At 42.9% G+C, this 24,201-nt stretch overlaps 2 protein-coding genes and 1 non-coding gene across 3 annotated transcripts in view; 2 read left to right on the forward strand and 1 right to left on the reverse strand.

Annotated features, from left to right (window-relative positions):
• The first annotated feature begins 3,095 nt into the window (after positions 1 to 3,095).
• LOC143333893 (uncharacterized) lies at positions 3,096 to 6,381 on the forward strand. Its single transcript, XM_076752268.1, has 6 exons — positions 3,096 to 3,246; positions 3,396 to 3,565; positions 3,752 to 3,832; positions 3,935 to 4,197; positions 4,313 to 4,570; positions 5,089 to 6,381. Exons 1-6 carry the CDS (start codon positions 3,096 to 3,098, stop codon positions 6,206 to 6,208), a joined length of 2,043 nt encoding a protein of 680 aa, XP_076608383.1. The 3' UTR covers positions 6,209 to 6,381.
• Positions 6,382 to 6,804: 423 nt separating this feature from the next.
• trnas-aga (transfer RNA serine (anticodon AGA)) lies at positions 6,805 to 6,889 on the forward strand. Its single transcript has one exon. It is a non-coding gene; the product is annotated as a tRNA-Ser (tRNA).
• A 6,493-nt stretch (positions 6,890 to 13,382) lies between these two features.
• grb2b (growth factor receptor-bound protein 2b) overlaps positions 13,383 to 24,201 on the reverse strand; it is a 29,621-nt gene continuing 18,802 nt past the window's right edge. Inside the window, exons 3-6 of the mRNA XM_076752987.1 lie at positions 19,879 to 19,976; positions 16,241 to 16,363; positions 15,392 to 15,560; positions 13,383 to 13,799 (exon numbers count right to left, since the gene is read on the reverse strand). Of these exons, the coding sequence (XP_076609102.1) occupies positions 13,614 to 13,799; positions 15,392 to 15,560; positions 16,241 to 16,363; positions 19,879 to 19,976 (576 nt within the window). The 3' untranslated portion in view covers positions 13,383 to 13,613. The remainder of the gene's footprint in view (positions 13,800 to 15,391; positions 15,561 to 16,240; positions 16,364 to 19,878; positions 19,977 to 24,201) is intronic.

Here is a 24,201-nt window from a genome sequence, read left to right on the forward strand (position 1 = left end):
TATGCATATCCTACTATTTCTGATATATCAAAATCATATTTATGTTTTTTATTTTATTTTTTCTTGAATCATCAGTAGTAAATGAAGTAGACTAGTTACAGCTGTTTCCTGATCACAGCTGTTTTTCATGCCTTGTCCTTATCTGTAGAAATGACGAAGACTGGAAAACCAGATGCTTACTGGGCAGGTGTGATGTCCCTGTATGCTCAGGGTAAGCACAAATTTTCCACAGGCCAGAGGCCAGGGTCCAGGAGATGGAGGGCAATAATAGAGCGGATTTCTGCTTGTCCTCTGACCCCCCCACACGGTCAAGCTGTCCGCAAATATGACATATTTGGGAGCAGGATCCCCTGCAAGTGCGGATATCATGAGGTAAGCAATGACATGGAATCTGTGATGTGATGCACTATACTGGAGAATGGTTTCTGATCAGCTGTGCTTAATTTCTTTTCAGTGTTTAACTGTGTGAGTACATAGTTATGTGGATGCAGGGTATTGCCAGGCTTAAGGGAAATGTTACTGTAAAGGTAAACCCAGTTTTGTTCTCCCCAGTCAGGAGAGAAGGCAGGGACAGAAGCAGGCAGTGCAGGTCAGCTGAGTGCCCCAAAGGCAAGTACAGCTACAAGTGAACAGGCCAGGACAAGTGCAGCACCTGGAGGATCTACAGGTCAAAAGGCCAGTGCAGGTGTAGGTCAGAAAGCCACACCTCTGCGCAGGACGAGCGAGGGAGAGTCTATCACGTGCTCGCTGTGTAGTCGGGAGGTAGTGAGTAAAGATTACACACAGCACCTGTCAGACTACCATGTCCAAGAACAGTGTGAGCAGTGCGGAGCAAAGGCCTGGGGGGCTGTTGGATTGCTGCAACACATAGAAAGGGTTCATCTTTTGAGCTGTCCAGCAGAGGTCTCGGATGTTCCTGCTCCTCCCACTGTGGCAGCCCAAAAGACAGCACCGGCACCACAGGAAACCAGTGACCCACCAGATGTCCCTGTCCCTCCCACAGCACAAAAGATGTCACCGACACCACAGCAACAGCAACAGCCACTCACTCTGCGGCCTCCTGAGGTGAACTGGGTGAGTTTTCTCCCAAAGCAGTTCACAAAAGTCCTCAAGCGGGCTGACCAGGAGTGGATTGCTCAAGTACTTTATGAGAGTACAGGACAGCTGAGACAGAACCTGTCTCAGAACTGGTTTCATCCACCAAGCCCCACCAAATCCACCTCACCTCCTGATCCACTCAATTATTTCCGGCAGCGGATGTTTCTGTGGGCTCCGATGCGGATGTGGGGCATCCCTCTGAAATGCACCCAGTGCAAAATGAAGATGCACCACTCTGGCATTTATACAAAAATTAGAGAGGTCATTGACATTGACTCCAAATATTATTTAGTTGGTGGAGACTATCCCAGATGCAGTAAATGCATGATTCCTGTCTGCCCTTGGAGCATTGAAATTTTAAAGCAGCTGGATCCCTCTCACCGCAACAAGTTTCCAGCTGTTCTCACAACACACCTGGCACTGGACCGAAGATGTGTGGCAATGTTGCGCCCGAGAACAGTGGGGAACAGCTCCAGTTATTTACACCAAGCCTTGGAGGAGATACACAGTGAGGAGTGGGCAAGGCGGACAATTGACTACCTCACTGATTGTGAGGTCCACAAAAAGTCGTGTGTCCTCACCCAATCTGGAGCTGTTTATGAACGGCCACCACCCTTCTGTCCCCTGCCCCTGGCCCAGTGGTTTGAGACTGTTCATGCCAATGAAATTCTCAGTCACCTGGACGAGCTGAAAGGTGTCATTACTTCAACATTTGGCAGAATTTTGAAGCTTGACTCCACTAAGAAGGTAAATGTAAGCCTATGCAAATTTGATTTCATTCCTGTTCAGTAATATGCCTAATAAATTTTGAGATGTGTGTGTTAATTTTGTCTGTAGATCACAAAAAAACTTGCAGGTGGCATTGAGAACACAGCCACATGGATGACCAATGTTGGGAACGAATTTGGCCAAGTTCTCAACTCTGTCCTGACCACTGGTGAGGGGGCTGGCCTTGATGACCTCTGTCAAGGCATTGTCCAGAGGTACAGGGATGCTGGTGAGCCAGAGCCAGAAGCCATTTATGTGGACAGAGACTGCTGCAGTGAGACAGGTGTGTTGCCTTCAGTTTGTGTTGTGATGTTTCTTATGAATTTGCAACATTTGATAAACAGTTTCTGCAGGATACTAATGTAGTTTCAACAATTTCCCCTCGGGGATCAATTAAGTATTTCTGATTCTGAATGGGCGAACTGGAAACAATCAGAACTGCTTTTATTTATGGTCAGTTGCTTATTTTTTATAGGGATGAGCCCAGTTCTCACTTGGTTTCGCCCATGGACATCCACTGTGAGACTGGATGTGTTCCACTTCATGAGGCGTTTCACCAATGGCCTCACCACTGAGCACCATCCACTCTATGGCACGTTCTGTTCCAAGCTGTCAAGCTGCATCTTTGAATGGGACAAAGATGATATTGGACAACTTCAACAGGCCAAGAGGGCAGAGCTCTTGAAAAAGCATCATGGTCACGTACCCACTCAAAGCCAGATTTTATCCAGCATCACCTCCAGTGAACTGGCCAAGCACTGCCGCAGGAGAACCCGAGGGGTTGAGGAGACTCGTGCCCTGATCCAGCAACTGCTGGACTCCATGTGGGAGGTCACTGATACAACTGGTGTACCTCTCATAAACCATGAAAGCATGTCTCGTGTGTGGCAGGTACAGCAGAAACACTTGCCCTGCATCCAAGATCCACCTGGTGTACAGCTGTATACAAAGACTGGATCAGGACTGGAAAAGGGAGATCACAGACTTGAAGTGCTGAGATGTGGCAGAGGGTCCTCCTCTCTGGAGAGCTTTCATCGACACCAGTGTGGTTTCATCCCAGGCAAGTTGAAATGCTAAATATTTGAAACATTTTCTTAATGAATGCTGTGTATTGAGTTGTCATACCATTCTTTTTTGTTGTTGTCACCAATGCTTTTGTCTTGCCAGGGTGGAGATGTAATGCTCTGCACACACAAATGTACATGCTTGAGGGGGTGTCCAGATGGAACATGAACAGGTCTCAGCAAGCTCTGAATATGAGTGGCACGTCACAAACAAAGATCTATGATGTCCGTTTGATGTCAAGTGTCAACGCCCTCAGTAACAGAGTCCTGGGAAGTGCACTTCTGCCAGAGTTCATTCCCCCGGGGAAACCTACCGGTAAGATTCTCAGGGCAAATACAGAACAGATGCTGGACAATATTCTTTTAATGGCCAAACTGTCATATGTTGCATGATGGTTACACCTCTGTTCACTCACTCATTCCACTTCAATTTTTTTTCTTTTTCCTGGTGACTTCTTATGTCAGGTGAACGTATTGCAGTGGAGTATTTGCTGGCACAGTCAAACAGAGGAGATCTGCTGAGCGCACAGAGTGAAATTGGTGCCGTCCTGCCAGAGATGCTGAGTGAAGTTCAGGAGGATGAATGTCCTGATGTGACAATACCTCAGGCTACTGACATCCAGTCTTCCTTTCAGGTAATGATGTGATAGCACTTAGAGATCATCCATCAGAACATTTTTACTGTAAATCTAATTTGCAGAGGGTAGATGAGTGGTGTATGATTGACTCTTGAAATCAACAATTCCTTTGTGTAACATGGTCACAACAAAGTTTATTAACCTCATTGTACCCCTCTCACTGTTTACAAATGATTCCTTCAGGAATCTACAATTGAAAGTGGTGCGTCTCAGAGTCCTGTCAGCTCCCCATTTGAGGAGAGTGGGCCTATCACTTCAGCTCCGGTAAAGTGGCTAATGAATGACCATTGGAAATGCTCGCTCATTCACAGTTTCACTTAAATTAGCTATAAGAATTATTGTTGTTGTTTTCATTTCATGTGACAGGAAAGTCGGTGTGATCCTGAAGGAATTCCAGGATGGGAGGCAGTCGATGCCTTGGCAGGGTACCTTGTCAGCCTCAACCGCACGATAACAGCTCTGTCCAACTCTGAAATAGCGGAGATACTGAGACTGTACTCCTGCCTGGATCCCATTGACAAGTCCCCAACCAAATACACTCTGAAGAGCAAGAGGAAGACCTTGCCAGGGCCGTGGAGAGCTTCTCGGAAACGCAGTGGCTCTGCTCCAGGCCAGCAAGCAGCTGAGAGGTATTTGCAAATAATATACTTGTAATATCTGTGTATGGGTGTGTTTGTACATGCATATGCATGTGTTTACAGTACACACACATAATGTGGATTATGTCATCTTGTCTTTTCGCAGATTGTTCATGGTTCATGGCCAGGCTGCCCACAGACCTGATCACAACAGGATCTGTGAGTGTGTTGCACTCAGACTCTATAAAGAGTTCAGGGAAGCAAGAAACAGGCCAAAAGACAACAGAGGGAAAACGTTTGCAATCCCTCAGTCAATTGTCATGACTTACTGTCATATCAAACAGCTGATTGAGGATTGCAAAGAAATCTTGGACAACAGCAACCTCGTACTAGTGACCATTAACAACACCACAGTGTCCTCCTGGTGAGTTATTTTTTACAGCTTCATACATTCACTTAAATATGAAAACTTATGTATTTATAGGAAATAAATTCCAAACAAATAATTAGATTAGATTAGATTCAACTTTATTGTCATCATCAGAGTGCAACACAGAGACAACAAAATGCAGCTTAGCATCTAACCAGAAGTGCAAATACTCATAATATAAAAAATATTAATAAAATATAAATACATGCAAGTTGTGCAAGTGGCATGAAGTATAAACAGTATCAACAGTTGAGGTAGGTGCAGGTAGTGCAAGTAATTCTATGAAACCATAAAAACATGTGCAAAATGGTATGTAAACAGGTGACATGTGTAACAGATCATAAGTGGCAGTGCAGTAAGTGAACAGGTGAGGTATACAGTGTCTATAAAATACAAAATATTAAGTGAAATGTGCAGTATGTACAGTGTGCAGTATGGCATGGGCTGAGTTGTAATGTGCATCTTGTGAACATGAAAAACAATGTGCTCTTCTGATTTTCTTTCCTGTCTAGGCTGCAAGACCGGCAGAAGAGAACCGACCGTGACTCACTGCTTCAAGGGGTGCAGCTTCCTCAGCAGGTCCAATTGGCAGAAGAATCCCTCCTGGGTGCCCAGGACCTGCCATCTGAGCCTGTTCAGCATGGGCATACAGTAATGGAGTTCCAGGAACCTGAAAACCGTGAGGGTGAGGCAGTGATTCGTCGACGTCGCTGTGCCAGAACACAGGTTTCAACTGGACACACAGACACTGGAGGAGAAATATTTAGTGCAAGATCTAACCAGGGAGATGATGCCAGGTCTGTGGAGGTTGCTCTCCCTGCTTCGTCTGACCTTGCCTATTGTGAGCAGGGTCAACACCCAGTGCCAGCATCTCACTCTCGGGGCTGGTCCCCATACCAGCTGCCACCAACACCAGAGTCTCATTCTCAGGGCTGGTCCCCTTACCTGCCACCATCAGCTCCAGTGTCTGAACATCAGGGCCGGTCTCCATACCAGCCACCACCCTCGCCAGAGTCTCCAAATCAGGGCTGGTCCTCAAACCTGCCGCCACCAGCTCAAGCGTCTCACTTGCCGGGCTGGACCTCTTACCTACCACCATCTACTCCAGAGTCTCATTCTCAGGGCTGGTCCCCTTACCTGCCACCATCAGCTCCAGTGTCTGAACATCAGGGCCGGTCTCCATACCAGCCACCACCCCCGCCAGAGTTTCCAAATCAGGGCTGGTCCTCAAACCTGCCACCACCAGCTCAAGCATCTCACTCGCAGGGCTGGGCCTCCTACCAGCCTCCACCAATGCCACCGTCTCACTCTCAGGGTGGCCTTCTTGACCAACCACCACCAGGTCCAACACCTCAACCTCAGGGCGGGCTTCCTAACCAGCCAGCCCCAGCAGCAATAACTTCTCACAATAGGTTCCGGGAATGGAGATTGCAAAAGGCAGCCCTTGAGGATCAGGAGCGAGAGAGGAGAGGTGAGCCACCAAAGAAGCGGCAAGTTAAAGAAAGCTACCACTATTATTGTAAAACCTGTGGTAAGACAAAGAGCAAGCTTACTGGCCATACACAGCTGCGAGGGAAATGGTACTGTCCAGCATCTGGAAAGACCATCGCAGAGTGGAAAAGCACATTGTAAAAATGTAGAAAATGTGTAAAAATGACTGTATTTGTTGGTAAACATACTTTTAGTTATTTCAATTGTTCATGTTTGTTAACAGGTAAGAGTTTTGATATATATATTATTTTGATAGACAAAATTATTTCAATTGTTCGTGTTTGTTAACAGGTAAGAGTTTTGATATATATATTACTTTGATAGACAAAATTATTTCAATTGTTCGTGTTTGTTAACAGGTAAGAGTTTTGATATATATATTATTTTGATAGACAAAAAAGCAATAATGTCCAAGTTGGCAAAATGCATAAACATAGTGTTTGACAGTACAGTATTTGATAATTAAAACAACAGAAAACACAACTCTTGTGGTGTAACAGCAACACGTCCGTCCATCCTTTGGGTGGAAGATTCCAGGTGCAAATCCTGGCAAGAGTGTGCAACTTGTTGTTATTTAAAAATTCTTATAGAACAATAAATCCTTAATTTTTTGATAAAACATCTGATGGTGTAACAGAATTGAAGCTATGTTCTCTTTTTTCCTCCTTTTCTTTTTTTCTTTCCCCCCTTTCCCCTCCTTCTCCTTTTTCTCCCCCCCCCCCGTGGCAGTCCCTTTTGCCCCATTTTTGGCCGAGTGGTTAAGGCGATGGACTAGAAATCCATTGGGGTCTCCCCGCGCAGGTTCGAATCCTGCCGACAACGAATCGTTTTCTATTTTTATTTTCTGTTTTGTTTCTCTTTTTCAGATGATGTCATTAAACTACTGCGCTAAAACTGTATATCATGTCATGTCAGGAAAACTACCTATTCCAAAAAAACTCCTGTCATTGATACGACTCACCACTCTAAAGGCTTTAAAGTAATAAAAGAGCGCCCCCCAGTGGTTAACTGCACGACATCGCTTGACATCTATAATAATGCATTCTGTATCCACAACAGAGATTTATAACCAATCGTGGAGACTAAGGTTCCTCAGAGGCGGCCGTTGTTTTGTGTTATAAAGGCCACGACTGTGTACTGTGTCCCACACTGGTTCGATTCATTCAGCAAGAGGGAAAATACTTAAAATACATTAAAGAAATATAGCAGACTATGAGCAATTTATACTTTTTAAAAAACATGTTGTATTATATAAACATATATTCTCCTCTGATTTTGTATACACCATAGATATATTAGATTGTATATTATGCACTGTAGAATAATCATTATTTTCTCAGTCTTAACATCTATTTGGAGCCGCCACCTCATTGCTGCAAAGTAAGCTGAATCAAAATTTAAAGAATCATGTTCTTGGAGAACTAAAGTCAGTTCTCTCTGAGAATGGAGCCTCCAGAGGGTGACATTATTGAGTTTCTTATTCAGCATATTCATTTTTGATTATTCTAATTGAAAATGAGAGTTGACAAAACCAATAAATCTGGATTTTTTCCAGGTAGTGTGGAGATCAGCCAGTAGGTAGCAGTCATGTGCCATAAATGGCTGAGGAGAAAACGTGCAGCAGTCTCGGTATACCAAGTCATCTTGAACAGACTTGGATTGATGTATAATACATGCAGATGGAGGAGGGTCTGTCACTAAATTATTTCCAGTATTTTGGGAGTTTCAACATTCAGTCTAGAGAGTGAAATGGTGTAACAGTATGAGCTCTCCCCCCACATGTCACCTCTTTCTGTGCTTAAAAAGACTGTTTGCCACGTTTTCTAGGTATTTGTGAGAAATTTGGCAGCAGGGGTACAAAGAATCCAATGTTTGTAATACACAAGCTATTTGCAAGAAGATAAGTTAAATGGTCCAAGTACAATGTTATGACAGGGTATGATGGTTGATTCTGGAGGGTCGGGAAAGTTTAGGCCTTGAATGCAACGTTTCAGTCGCAGATTTGCACCCGGTTTGACCTTGAAAGCACCCACAAACCAGCCACAGGGCTCACCACGGGGCTGCAGTGTGTGTTGGAGCTCGTCTCATCTACCTGTGTTTGCCAGCGGGGGGGAGAGGAGTGGAAAGTCTCAACCTTTGCATGCCAGATAAATACATGCACTCACAGTTGAAATGAGTGATCTGATAACTCTATCACCTATCAGACACCTACACAGGCACACAGATGGTTTCCATGCTTTCAATACTCAATCTTCAAAGAAACACGAAACGACTGCAAATGTGTCTCTTTATGTCCGTTTTGCATCTCTTCATAGTTGTTTTGCATCCCTTGTACTTGTTCTTTTTTAATCTCTTTGTAGTTCTTTTGCATCTTTGTGGCTATTTTGTGCCTCTTTTAGCGGTGTTGCGTCCCTTTGTCGTTGTGTCTCGTTTTCTGCGAACGGTTTTTATCTCCTTGTACTTGTTTTGCATGTCTTTGTAGTCGTTTTGCATGTCTTTGCAGTTGTTTTGCATGTCTTTGTAGTCGTTTTGCATGTCTTTGCAGTTGTTTTGCATGTCTTTGTGGCCATTTTCTGTCTCTTTATAGTGGTTTTGCATGTTTTGAGGCTGTTTTGTGTTTCTTTGTGGTCATTTTATATCTCTTCATATTCCTTTGTTTGACTTCCCAGCGTTCAACAGCAATTTGTTCTGAAGCTTTGGTCCAGGCTGGGGCCACTGGGCCTCCATCCAGTGGAGTAATCCGTCCATGATACTAACAAGCCTACCACCTACAGCACTACCTTACTGGGGCTGGCCAATCAGATTCCAGGGGCTTGCTGGTGGCTCCTGGCCTTCATTTTTTATTATTCTTTTGTTTCAATGACTAGATGCTGGCTTTATTTCTTCCACCCAATAAATCCAGACACCTTTTTTTCTTATTAATCTCCAATAGAATCTGTCCATGAACAACCATGTGTGTGTCTAGACTGAGCTGAAAATGCTGTAATAATGATACAGAGAGACTGGCACAAACAGATCACTAGTTCACACGCTGATAATAATCTCAGCTCTGCACAAAATGTCCTCCTCACTTGCAAATCCTCAAATCATCTTAAAATGTCCACATGCAGCAGAGAGCAGTGGGCTTTTAACGCTGGCTCTGCTGTTGTTGACTACTATAGCAGCACCATATGGCAAACAGCCGAGTCGTGCTGAGAGGCAAAACCCCTGGAGCAGAGTTAGTCATTAGGCCTTACACTTTAGAGAAGCCTCCCACAGCCGCAAGACTTAGCATTTGATATAGGTTTATATACAGAGTGTGCATCAGATCTCTCATATATTGATTTTATTTGAATGCCTGCCTGTGCCCCCAGTGGTTACTGGTAAATATCATAGAGATGAACAGAAGCCTGATACTTTTCATAACTAGAATATATTCCAGATGAGAGGGCAGCAAAGAGGACAGCAGCACTGATGTAACAGCGTCTGCTTAAGGCCGTCAGTGGCAAAAATGAAGGCAGAGGGGAGCCAGATTGAAGAAAAGTGGTCCTCTGAGCACTAAGAGTCCAAATGTGGAGCAGACAGTGTACCAGACCGCGGCTAATGTGACGTTAAAGGTCTCACCCGGCTGCTGCGGCAGAGTGCTGCCTGCAGAGCACCGCGGGCCGAAATCATCGGCTTCCTCTTCACTGCTTCTTCAGATCAACTGACACATGCACATCATCTGCACCTCGAGACAAACGGAGACGCTGTCATAATGAAATGCGGCCTGATGCATTGAGTTGGCGTTTCACTAAACCCACTGACTCACCGCCACTGATCTGGCGTCTGCAGGAATTCCCTTTTGTTCGTGGAAGATGCTAATTCTGTAGGCTGCACTATTTCCTCTCTGCACTCTCAGACGACACCAGCGTGTAACAGGCAATATCATCTAAGGGGACTAATCTCTCCTATGACTGTATGGGTGCTGTTACATGTTACAAGTCAAATAAGCAGACTGCACTGTTTTCAGCGGGTCTTCTCAGCCACGATCCTTACAGTCGGCTCGAAGCACGGTGACAAAGCTCTGCTCTCTTTGTGACACTTGTGCTTTCTTTTTGCTTCCAGGTTTGACTTAACGCACGCAGCTCTCTAATCCTGGTTTACTGAGCGCACGCGCACACACACACACACACACACACACACACACACACACACACACACACACACAGACAGAGCCATCATCACCACAGATGAAAAACAATCTGTGCTTTCAATTGTGTTAACAAGCAACAACAGTCGTGCCAAAACAAATCAAAGCTTTGCCTGATAGTCGCTGTGGAATACTCCTGACAAGCAAAGTAAAAAAGTCTGCAAGCTGGCAATCGCACTGCACCCACATGCATAGAAACCACAGGCTGCCTACAAGGTCAGCAGCAATGCTAAAGCTATAGAGCATCTGAAAGAAGAAAACACTTTTTCTGCTATTACAAATGAAAAGTAGAGTTCATAAGATATAAAGTGCGGCCTTGGCCTCACCCAGGAGGTTTGCTCAGACAGGCAGCTCACGGTGGCTTGTGTTAAGCAAACTTAAGATAAACGTAGGCATCTTGCTGTTTCACATTTAAAAACAGTCTGTTCACTGACAGCATCACTGCTGCCTGCTCCTGCTGCGATCATGTTTTAGCATGTTACAAACATTTCAGGGGTCTTTTTTAAGCAGAAGACTAAGAAACAATTTACAACCCAGATCCCCAAAAAGTTGGGACACTGTGTAAAACATGAAACATCATGTCATTCTGCTCACTTTAAAACAGGACAAAGGCAATATATTTAATGTTTCGCCTCATCAGCTTCATTGATTTTTGAAAATATTTGCTTATTCTGAATTTGACGTTGGGACAGGAGGAACTACAGACTGTGAAAGATGTGGAATGATCCAAAAACACCTGTTTGGAACATTCCACAGGTTAACAGGTTGATTGGTAACAGGTGATAGTATCATGATTGGGTACGAAAGGAGCATCCTGGAAAGGTTCACCACTTTGTGAACACATGAGCAAAGGATATAATAGATGGCTCAGGGACAATCTGTCAGCAGTTTGTTTGTGGATGATTGTATTGTTTTACACAGTGTCCCAACTTTTTGGGGTCTGGGTTGAAGTTCACCAGAAACTAAGGAAACTTCAACGTTCCTGTGTGCGTTCACAAAAGCTTCCAAAGTCTCACTTTAACTACCCTTGATTTGTAGTAAAAGCACTAATATACTCGCCGTCATGTCTCTCCTCATCCATCCAACCAAGAAAAGGAATAAACGTGTTCCCTAAACGTCAATCTATTCCTGTAAATGTGAAACGTCAAATACACATACAAACATACACCACAAAAAAATGATTCTCATTTTTTAATAATTGCATTTTATTAATTGAAAAAACAAAAAGAACAAAAAAAAAAACAAAACAAAAAAAACAAATGCAAATAAAAAAAGAGCAAAAACAAAACGGTATCATTAGGTAAGACGAGGCGAGAGACACTTAAATAAGAAGAGTTCCATGTCGGTGAGGGTAAAGGGACAGAGGTGAAGGCGGGGTGATGGGGGGGGGGGTACTGTTGGATGGGACAGATTGGATTATATACACTATTTCTCACTGCAGGACTGGCAGGCCCCAATAGGGGAGGGGGCTCAAAGTAGCAGGTCGGAGACACTGAAACACCAGAGAGAAAGGCACTATCCAGAGAGAACAAGAAGACAGAAAGCAATGACACAAACACAGGAAACAAGCACGCACACACGCACACGCACACGCACGCACGCACACACACACACACACGCACAGGACCAGAAATCAAATGTTTGACAAAAAAAAAAAAAAAAAAAAGGTGCTTGACCACACGCCACATTGGACAAAAAGGAAACCGAAGAAAAGGAGAAAGCAAACAAAAAACTTTTACATCATTTACACAGATCTCTCAACTTTTAGCATAAAAGACAATCTCTCAGTTTTCTGAACTGTTAATCTGTGCCAGCTGCAGATCTGCACTGGTGATTACACAATGTGATTATCCAAACTCAGCCTCTCTGCTACGTGCAGGTATAACAAGGAGGAGAGCGTCTGCCGATGCATGCATGTCATGAATGTTTGTGAATACGCCTGCGGTCTACCTGTACATATCCTCACACATCGTCCTCTTTATAAATGAATATCGACAACGGTACGATTTCAGCATGTCTTTGAAAATCCCTTGCATGGTTGTGTAGTTCAGTTCTCCGACCTTGCTTCCCTCATGTTAATGTCTGTGGACTCAGTCAGCTACATTCACTGCCCAAGTTAAATGGCTGCAATAAATACATTGGCTTTGAAAAGGTGGCTGACCTTTACACAGAGCTCCGTAATACAACAGCTCTTGCAGCATTCATGGCTCGACTTGCTGGTCAACGTAAGCTTCCTGGACAGGATCGGATTCTCCGCAGAGAACTCAATTTACTTTCCTTGCGTTATAGACAAGAGAAACCTCTTCAATTGGAAATTATGACCCCTTAAATATCATGCTGTATTATCTGAGATCCCTCAGACAGATTTAGGACAAACAAAACCAAAAAAAACAAAACCAAAAACAAAACAAAACCAAAAAAAACCTAAACCTTGACTGACAATTCAGCACATTCTAGAGCTACTAGGTCTTATCTAACAAAAGATTGAACATAATTTACAAATGGAAAAAAATACAATTTGCGATGAGAGGTAAAACAGACAAAACACATACAAATATATAATATATATTCTTAAAAAATGGATTCTCTCTATAGTTGATTTATTTATACAGCCGGCGGCTGATGTACAATGCTCACGTGCCAATGATCTCAGACATGGAAACTTGCTGTACTGTAGATTGCATCTTTTTTTTTTCTCTCTCTCTTCTTTTTGTACATTTTTAAAACCATTTCTCCTTTTTTATATTTTTAACGTTTTTTTTTTTCTTTAAAACAGAGTTAGGATTTATCGGTAGGCATTTCATTTAGGTGATTAAAACAACATGCGGCAAAAAAAAACAAAAAAAAAAAACAAAAAAAAAACAAAAAGAAGAAGAAAAAAAAAAAGGAACCAACACAAAAGAAAGGCAGAATGTTAAGAAGTTAAGGAGAAGACAGAAGCAGCTGTGGGAGCGGTAGAATCATTTGGTTATCTTCACGGTCGGTGCACTACTCTTTAGTTTCTCTGCATTTAGACTTCCCTCAAAGACAGTTCGGTCCTCGCCGAGGCGTTCACTGGGGAGGTGAACAGTCTCAGCGCAAGTAAAAGTTGATTTTTGCTCAGCTGCCGCCCACACGGCGACGCCTACGACAGCACTACTCCTGTTTTATCTCTCTCTCTCTCTCTCTCTTTCGGTTGTTTGCGTTCTTCCTGTCTGCTCCTGTTATCGTGGGATGGCGAAGAGGGGTGGAGGGGTGGTTGGGGGTTGGATGGGGGCTGATGAGATCAAGAACAATAATGATGATGATGGTGATGGTTGCTGTGGTGGTGGTGGTTGTTGTTGTTGTCGTTGTTGTTGTTGTTGTTGTTGTTGTAGTATACATGGTTCTGACTGTTTACATGTTCCGATTGACAGGCGTGACATAGTTGCGGGGGAACATGCCCGTCTGGCCGTGGCAGCCTCCTTTCCACCAGTTGGGGTCAGAGTTGTCCAGGACTTGGATGAAGTCGCCGCGTCGGAAACCCAGCTCTCCTTCCTCCTGGGGGTCAAAGTCGAAGAGCGCCTGCACATATGTGGGATGCTGCGCCATCAGGAGAAGAACAGAGGGAAGAGACGGGTTAGAGAGGGCGAGACAGGATCGAAGAACTGAAACACAGACAGACCGACGCTGAGACAGACCCCCGATCCCTGATGACCCTCACCGGAAGGGTGCGACATTCTACTGATACTGGGTTTAAGATTTGTACATTAAATGAGGAGTAATAAAAACCTGCTGCCAACTTGGAGGGCAGAGAAAAAAATCAGTGGCTGCTCTCAAATTTAGAACTTACTAATCCTACAAGAACAAACAATGGTGCTGCACCTGCTAACAACATCATTTTATCTGTCTTCCCAGAGGAGATCAGGTCATGTGACCCCAGACTGCCTCAAAGACACGTTTTCTCTGTAGATGACGGTTTCTCTTTCACTCGGCTTGTCTTGGCTGGACCTCTTCTCATTTCATGATTTTCTGTGTGGTTTTGGTCACACTTCCTCTCTTAGCTCCACTGCTGCTGCTCCTCAGACCTGCAGGATTCACTGTCGCTAACTCACTCCTCCTCCTGACATCCAGATTCACGCAAGTGTCACACAAATTTGAAATTAAATCTGCACGGCTCTCTGAGAGGCTTTTGCATGTTTCTTTTAATAGGTTACACAAATAATACTGATGCCGAGCTCTTTGGCTAAGCCTCACTGTTGCTGTCTTTACCTACAGCCAGGGAATGAAATTAGATCCTGACACCTGCCAAATGCAGGGTAAATGTTGGCTGTGGCAGGTTAGAATTTCAGCTCATCTGCCACCATGGCAGATAATACTTCTAAATATAAGAACAAATATTTTTAAAAAGCAATTCTTAAATTAAAAATAGTCAGAGATTAAGGTTACAGGGTACATTCCATGTTTCTACTGCATGGTAACGCTGACTTAGTGGTTTCATTGGAAAAGAAGAAGTCAGGAAATGCTGCTGATGTTGTTATTAGTTTGAGTTCAGATGACAAAGAATTCTGAGTGCGTCAGCTGACCTGACAGCTGATCATAGTACACACATACATCATAGTCAGTCCAATACGTTATACTAGTTTTGTCCTGTTTAGCCCTTTGTTGTTTCCTGATCGGTGTTGTAGTAATTAAGTACATAGTAACTAAACAGGAGTGTGTCATGTGCTGTGCAGCACTTTAAATACTCACTCTCAAGACAAACTATTCAATCGGGTTCCTTTAAAAAAAACAATTTTGCATATTTAAATGAGTTCTGGGCACACTACAGATGTTTTCAGGCATCATCGCACCACACCACCGCCACTGAAATGTAATCCAGTTCCACTAAGCAATGCATGACAGCTGAACCAAGAGGCACCGTTAATGTAAATAACTGCAGCCAATTTAAGAAAGCCGAGCAGGATGTGAAGCTATTTAATGATGTCAGGATGTGATGGCACACAGAATTACGTTGTTTTTCACGACTGTTTTATCAAGTTACTTGGAGTTTTCATAGCAAAGCTGTATTTATTCTGTAAAAAAACATATGGTCCTCTTTATTGTTCCTCTGCCCCGGGTGTCACTGCGATGGTAGTTTCAGGAAAACAAGGCAGGACCACAGTGTGTTCACTCTTAGGGATGTCGGGTCTTACCTGGGTGACCTGCTCTATGTCTCGCAGAAAGATTTGCTGATTGCGAGAGACTGAGGTGGAGCGGTGGTAGTCGACCAGCTCGTTGAGAGAGTTAAACTTCACCACCCATAGGAAATACTTTCCAGCCCCGTCACGAAGAACCTTGAAGTGTTGGACGTCGTTGCCATACCTGCACAAGGTCACAGAGAGGATAACTAAGAGGGGTGGATCGTTGAGAGTACAAGGGTACAATTTCTGACAGCCATCCAGTTTTTTTTGAAGGCAAAGCACAGATTTAAATAAATATAGTGGAACGCTCGGACAGTAAAATCTCTTATCAGATGCATTAGTCGTGTCTGTGACAGACTGATAAGTGTTAGTTAAATGAATGAGTCATGCCAGTAACAGACTGACATTCACTACTTGCTGACTAAGTGGAATCAGGACAGTCCAGACAGTAATTATGATCCATATCTCTGCGTCAACTTTACATGTAACCTGCTGTGAACTGATCTGAACTGTTTCTTTTGGGAAGGTCACAATGAAGAGAGACAGATAAAGAGGAAATGAGCTCTGTATGTGTCAGCTAAAACAGTAAGTACTCTTAGGGCTAATGTCCAACGCACGATACAAATGATCACAGCAGGCAAACGCTGGTCACCAGAGGGCAGCACTGAGGATTCACAAGAACAAGGAAGAGGCAGTGCTGATGACTCAGACATACCAAGTATGGAAACTTATGAACCTGATCAGTTGTGGGGACACTGTACACTGATGTAAGGATAATGTGAAATTGTATTTATAGAAAACAGTGTGAGTGTGAATCATGGTTTTCCCTCAGTGGTACATTGGTGAGGTAGTGCTACTTACTTCACAGAGAGGGAGAAGTCTCCTGGTGCACTCTCGCTCTCTCTGATGAGGAAGGCCCCATCGTGCCTCTGTTTGTTCAGCATCTCCTCTGCTTTGGCCCGGGGAATCTTCCCAAAGAACCACCTGGAGGAGGAAGAAAACAGGTACAAGTGAGCACTGGCTGAGTCATCTTCCTGCATACAATGGATCCATGGAGTCTAGCAGAACACTGAAAAAAAACCTGCTGTACCGAATGTCTTTTTATTTCTTACACTTGAAGCTTCTTTTGAGGTTTTCAAATGAAGCTCTGGATGCCTATCGTCATATTTTAGAATCCCATCATCCTGAAAACTAAATAAATAAATAAAAAATAAATCCTAGAACAAAATTCTCAGTTTGAATCAAGTGATTCCTCTGACTACATGAGTCAGTCTTTTCTTATTAAATGAGCTTCCTTTAATGAAAATAACTTGTCTGTTTCGTCAATATTAACACTAATAGGCATTCCATTGTTTTGACTTTTGGACTTTACAATGCTCTGGAATAACTGGAAACAGGATCACAGCCCTTGTAAACAGCCTTACTTTATGAATAGAACGAAGGCACAACACTTCCTGATCCTGCACTACATATCATGGCAGTGCTAAAGCAGTACTAATTTTCTTTTACACTGCTTATTGTACTGAGGCTGACGGGGCAGCCTAGCTCTTCATGCAGGGAGCAAAAAGGTGGGGTACATCTTTGATTTTGCCAGTGTAACACAGAGCTAACACACATAAGCAAACACGCATGCACGCACACACGCACGCCCGCCCGCACGCGCACACACACACACACACACACACACACACACACACACACACACACACACACACACATACATTCAAATTCACTCCTTTGAGCAATTCAGAGCTTAAGTTCATCTTAGTTATATATTCCCCCCTCTGTCTGCAGACTCACAGAAGACAAACATCACACCTCTTGCTGGCTGAAAGGTGTGAACTGAGGAGACAATATTGTGGCGACCGTGCTAACCACTGACCACCAAGCTGTCCAACAACACATAATTCAACCTTTATTCTGAGCGGTCTCTGGGCCAAAAAGTACTGCATGTACACATCAGGAAGTAAGGAAAAATTTACACAAGCATTGGTCATTCCTGTGAAGATGCACTGTCCATGCATATACCAGGAAGTAGATTAGTCATTGTCTAATTATAGTGGCAAAGCCAACACAAAAAATAAATGTTTTGTTCCATAAAATGTCCTGATGTGCACTCACGAGCAGCTGTGTTTCAAGGTCTCTAAACTGAGAAGCATTAAAATGAATAGATTCAATTTGAGATTGGAAGACAGCAGGTAGTATCACTTTTAAGAGGCATAAATGTGTTTTAGTTGTATATATGCTACTTATATATCACTGTGAGAAATCCCTGACAGAGAGAATAAGTGAGAGCGACAAAGATGGATGGAGAGAGGGGAGAGACAAATGGGAGACAAAGCCACTGAAAAGCTCTTTACTTGTGTAAATAATTAAAAAGTACAGTCAGCCAAAAGATGACATCTTGGCTCCTTTACACGTAGGTGAAAAATCAATAATGAAAAGGCCAACTCTTGATCTGTTTTGTATCTGTGCCTGGCAGCCAAACAAGCCTGCACGCAGAGTCTCTTTCCCCGTTTGATGAAAGTGATAGCGGAGCAATTAATGGAGCCAACGCCAGAACGAAGGGGGAACGACTGGCAGTACTATCAGCAACGAACAAACCTACTCCTCTCCCCTGTGAGGGGAAATGCTTGGAAGCATTCATTTCCGCTTCTACCTCTCTTATTCTTAATAGACTCACACAAACCTAAGCATTAGCCACAAAAACACAATTACTGTTGGGCAGGGAAACAGATCTGTGTGCAAACAGAGAGCGCTCTTGGAGCTGAGCCGTACTCGGCCGTGCTCTGTATGGCACTGCTGTGTGCGCACGTCTGCTTGGCTGCGTGGGTGCCTGGTGCTTTGGGATGGCACTTCATTGTCACCACAATGGGAGACAAAGGCAAACTCCAGCCACCTCACTGCCCCGTCACCACTGTTGCTAGTCCATTACTGTACTGAGTAGTTTCCTTTGAAAAAAAAAACAAAAAAACAGTTGCGGTAAATCTACACTGTACCCAAAAACTATTTCACTAAACTCAATTACCCACAGGTTGCACTGTGCTGAATCACAGCATAGTGTGCCATATTCTACTGAAACCAAGACAAGTCTGACTCAAATTATACTGAATAGCGGGCTGCTTAAAGGACGTCTAAAAAACTTCAGATGACGTCATAGGATTTGGCAACACAGACATCAGACAAGCTCTGACAACGACTGTCATCTGTGTTGAGGTGTTCATGTGGGATTTAGCCATAGTGGAAATTTGGCCTGCTGGCTATTTCACAATAAAAGCTGTAATGAAATATGTTCGGTTTGGAAAACAGCTACTGGACGTGTTGAGTTTCTTTTTACAGTAATTTACTGTGTTAACATGCACACTGGAAAGCAAACGACAACTTGTTTTCATACGTACGTGTAACCACAGTGACTGCAATCAGTTGTTTCATTAGTTATGATAACTGTGTTTCACTGGTGCTCTGCGTGTTATTATCTCCATATTCCAATGTTTGTAATATAATGCCCTACTTCACTAACTCAGTGCCACATGTGGAAATGCCAGGTTCTGCACATGCACAACACTTAAATGGCACAGCCTTTTCTTCCCTCTCTGATGTGGTCAGGATGAGTGGCAGGAAATAAAATTAATCCTTAAGCCCTGATGAGAAAGCAGTAATAAAGTGATAATAATCAGTTTGACAGGTGAAACAGGCAGCGATAACTGCTTGCACTAATCTCTCATGGAGTCTAATGACAATATTGGCTATAACATCAGAGGTGTGCGCTTGTAAAAATGTTCGTCTCAAGTCACATGGTCTGTTGATCAAATCCACTGATCCACCTTCATTATAATGATCATGAGAGGCTCAGTGTTACAGATGTATGAGGCAGCTATATATGGATTCCCCCATAACCATAATAAAGACTGTAAACACTTGAGTTACCAATACAATACCGCCCCCCCCGCACACACACACACACACACACACACACACACACACACACACACACACACACAAAACAAAGTACATCTAATGGAAACCCTGCAATGATGCAATAAGGTCAATATTCAATTAAGTGTAAGAGGCCTCGAGCACATTAATAAAGAGAGAGCTAATCTGGCACTGAACGCAGGTCCAAAGGTAGTGTCCCCTAAGGATCCTGCCAGGCATTCTTTGAAGTGGTTATACACACACACACACACACACACACACACACACACACACACACACACACACACACGGCATCACATAAAATCAAGTCTCATCAGTTGTAGTTGACGCCTGCTCAACCTGAGCAGCTGACACTTAGTATATCCAAATAAATTTTTCAGTGGAGGCAGAGACTAAAAACATTTTGTTTATATATACGCATACATACATACATACATACATACACACACACACACACACACACACACACACCCACACAGTATATATTGTATGTACAGTATATAGCACACTTTCTCACACACATAAAGGCTGACATTAGAGAAACTGGCATGCATAATACTTACGGATGGGCTTTCATCTCTATGTAATTCTTGGGAATGAAGCCGTCTTTTCCATTTAGCTCTGCCTTGTACCAGTTCTGATCACACTCTTCATTTAATACCTGGTGTTGACAAAAGAAAAAAGAAAAAGAGAGGAGTCGTTGAGGTCAGGGCCACACACAAATGTCAACAATGATCAGTTGCCAACGTCCTGAATTCAGCTTAAGCCATTTCATTTAATTTCCTGTGACTTCAGAAGGTGCATGTACTGTGTGTCAGAGAACTGCTTGATAAATATTAGGAGGCCACAAAACTAACAGTAGAGGAGAACAGACAGGAGAACAAACACAATTCAAAATGCTTCAAAAGATGGCGTCTAACGTGTGTGTATGTATGTAACCTGCACCTTTCATTATACAGACTCATCTTGCAGTAAACCTCAGTGACACAGTAAGTATGGCGACAGCGCAGGCGTGCTGGGCTAGCAATGCATCGATGTGTGTCCAATTCAATATGTATGTGCCTCTTTGTCTTTGTGTGAGTGTGCTGAAAGAAATTAACCTTCACAGAGCAGCTGCTGATTTATCTTAAAAAAAAAAAAAAAAAAAAGTGGCCATGAGTGTTTCATAAGTTGAAATTTTACTTATTTTTTTCCCCCTCAGTAGTGTTTTAAAATGTTCCTCTCAAGTGAATGTCACTCAATATACTAAAGTATGTGAATTATTTGAAGCCATTTTAAAGCTCTGGAGTATTCATGTCTATAAAAACCTCTTAGAATATTAATTGAGGAAAAGTAGTGCACAGCCTTCATTTGAAGGATGTCGCAAAAAGCAAGCAAAGCGCATGTGATAATCTCAGCCTAATTTATGGCCATCACAGACCAACAGGGTATAATGCCAGAAAAGCAACAGTAAAAGATGTGCTACACATGTCACACCACCAGTCTGTCACTTGTTTGATTCTTTGAGGAGCTTGAAGTAAAGCAGGGTGAGCATTAATCTAAACCAGCTCCATCCAGTCAGGTACAATCCTGTACTGAAAAATGACTCAAGCTTTACTCAGAAGAATTACATCAGTCAAGATGTTAAAAACCATTTCTTTCACTGTCTTTGATCACAGTTCATCTGCATAATTCATACGGAAAAAAAACATTTTTGGTGAGGACAGTCACGCAATCTTTCATGCCGATTAACCGGAGGCAGAAAACATCAGACAGAAATGACTGCTGACAATCCTTGATGGACATCAGACTCAAACATTTGTCCTCTGTTCCTCTATTTCTTCAATAATATTTTTGTTTCTTTGCCTCCCTCTTCCTCTTCCTCCCCTTAAATTCATAATTTCCCACTAACCCAGCCCAAGACAGCTGTCCAATTGGCCCCCGTGTGAGTGGCCTGGGTCTATTTGCTCCAGTGAGCCTGCAGAATGCCAGCTGTCATTGGCCCTCCCCAGCTGCTAACCCTGCACAAGACCAGCATTACTGGATCAGGGAGTGGCCTTGGACCAAAAACATAAGTAGGTTGAAACCAGGAGTGGGGGTCGGCCGGGTGTGTCTATATGTGTATGTGCGTGTAACACAGTAGACTTAGAGATACTGGGGTACATCTGTGATACAAAGACACGGGGAGAGCCAGACAGGGTGAGTGTGTTCACACTAGTCAATGTGGCGCTGTCTGAGCCAAGACTCAAACAAAGGCCCTTAGCCTCTGGGCTGTATGTTGACACACCAAACCAACCTTAAAAGAACTAGTGCCTACAAAGGCAGACTGACCCAACACCGAGTGGCACTGCAGCCAGCTGACTGCTCACATTTCCACTGGCATTGTCAGTCTGTCTATCGCTTACATGAAGGATGATAAGACCACGGCTGTATTCGCAACTGACTGCTATAGTAGCAGCGCATACTGATTTGGCCACAATGTAGCATGTAGTATGCACACAAAAGCTAAATCTGCTATTGTTAATGGGGAATGTTGACAATATGACCACACCAGCATTGGCATTAATAAACAAAAATATTATCAGACAGGAAGTTTTATGAAAAGGCATCCAGTCTGACTGGCACAAGGATACCAAGGATAACTTACTATTATTCCAAAGCAACAGAAATACCACAAGGACTAGCTTCAACTCACAATACATCTGCAGCCAAGTAATACAATAAAACACTGGTGGTTGTGATTCCATCCAATTGGCAGTTAGGCATTACCCTTCTCTCAGGTAAATGCTTATCTTTTGGAAAATTGTGAAAATCCACATTTATAATTTCTCTTTTTATGTAAAAGGGGATGCTGCACAGTAGTGGTAGATTGCCTTTAGCCATGTTTCCAAAACTGGAAACCAGCTATGCCTGGCCTAGAATACCGTAAAATAAATCAATTTAACATTTTCTTACTGCATACTACTACGAAACACAGTATGCAGTATATAGTATACATCCCGCAGTATGTAATAGACGGTTCTGAATACATTCATGTTAGCAGCTCTGTGAGGCTGCACTATGAGCTAAAAGCGAGTATCAGCATGCTAACATGCTCACAGTGATAAAGTTGATGTTTAGTTAATCTCACGTTCATGATCTGAGTTCAGTGTGTTAGCATGCTAACATTTGCTAATTAGCATTAAACAAAGTAGAGCTGAGGCTGATAGGAATGTCATTTGTTTTGCAGGGTTTTGGTCATAACCAAAGTTTTGGACAGAATTAAATCTGACCTGACGATGGCGCTGGATGAAAGCACACAGGGGAAAAACTGTACACAGTAAATTGTGTCATTACCAGCCATTCGCTCATCTTGCTTTCACCAACTGTCTCCATGGATTAAACATGGAGACAGTAATGGAAGACTCGTGCCAACATGCCTAACACACACATTGCAAAAACTGTGTGATTATTGGCTGCAGACACCCAATGGCCAGCCAGGAGCCAAACGTCAGCATGGTGTGTCGGGCCTCAAACATGTCTCACAGATACCGTGAACTCCACATAATCACCTTTTACTTTCTGACGACAACACACACACACAAAACATGGGAATGCAGCAACCAAACTTCTTCATGCATACACACAAACAAAACAGCACCACTTCAACCACTTGCAGTTGAGTTACTTAAAAAAAAACAAACATAAAAGCAACAAATACTGTAGGAGTACAAAATGTGCTCTTCTACAGTATTGTAGGTGGAGGAGTTGCCAAGCAGTCACATAGACAACACTTCATCCTCATGACCCATGGCTCAAGCCCACTTGTTGGCAAGCAGCCACTCCACAGAAGGGCTCTTGAAGCAATACCAGCTCCAGCAGCGCTGTTCAGCTGACCTTGCACTCTGACCTCTCTCAGGAAACGCAAACAAACAAACAAACAAACAATCAAAAAAGAAACTTGTTAACTGGATTAATTACTCTTCATGGATTCAAATACATATACTGCTATGAAGTAGACTCAGCAATAGTAAAAATAAGAACTGGACATTACATTTTGCATTTTCAGCAGGATGACTGCAGAAAGAAAAATAAAGGGATTACAACTGCATTTTATTAAACCATGACAGTCAAATAAAGTCAGATAATTAAGTCACAGAGCTGATACAATATTCATAAAAACAGAGCAACATTTCATATTTAAATGTTCACTCTTAAATTGTTTAATTGACAAATCATAAGTCTCACTGCAATGCATTGATGAGACTGTCAGACAGCACAACAAGCCATCAGTCCTCGTGAACTTGAGTAACCTTAAATAGTTTGCAGTCTACAACCAAAGCTAATAACAGAGCACAGCAGGTGCTGCAATATACTGTAGCCCTGAGCTTGCGTGAATTGCTACGATGCTTAAGGAAATTTGTGAGGAAATTTAAAAAAAAAAAAAAAAAAAAAGCCAGTGTTTGTACAAGGGCTATCCATATCCAACTTTCATTTTTAATGTCTGATGTACATTTCTGAATTATACTAATATAATATCTATAAGTACTGATGACATTTTTGTGTGTATTTCAATATGTTTCAAAACCTGAAATATTACAGTGCACAGCAAAACTCAGGCGACATCCAAGTGAAACAAACTGGGGACACGTGGTGCAGGCGGAGAAATGTTCACATACACTGCTGTGGGATGACCGTGTCTCAATGATGCTGACAGCAGGGCAAACAGCAGCATGCTTGTTTAATGGAGCTCCTAAGGCTCCATTAAACAAACAAGAAAGAAACTTGTCAAGGCAAAATAAACTGGTACGTACATACAAAATCCCAGGCTCAGTTCCAGCTTAGCACATTAAAACAGTGCATCTGGACATCCTGACTATCTTAGTGTTTTAGACCTTGTTGAAATACCTATACCAAATAATAAAGGC

This window comes from Chaetodon auriga, chromosome 16, assembly GCF_051107435.1.
Source record: "Chaetodon auriga isolate fChaAug3 chromosome 16, fChaAug3.hap1, whole genome shotgun sequence".
In the NCBI taxonomy this organism is placed as follows: Eukaryota; Metazoa; Chordata; class Actinopteri; order Chaetodontiformes; family Chaetodontidae; genus Chaetodon; species Chaetodon auriga.

Coding starts and splice junctions, on each gene's coding strand:
- LOC143333893 (XM_076752268.1), top strand. CDS start 3,096: ATGAACAGGTCTCAGCAAGCTCTGAATATGAGTGGCACGTCACAAACA. Junction 3,247..3,395: donor TCCCCCGGGGAAACCTACCG/GTAAGATTCTCA, acceptor TTCTTATGTCAG/GTGAACGTATTGCAGTGGAG. Junction 4,198..4,312: donor GGCCAGCAAGCAGCTGAGAG/GTATTTGCAAAT, acceptor GTCTTTTCGCAG/ATTGTTCATGGTTCATGGCC.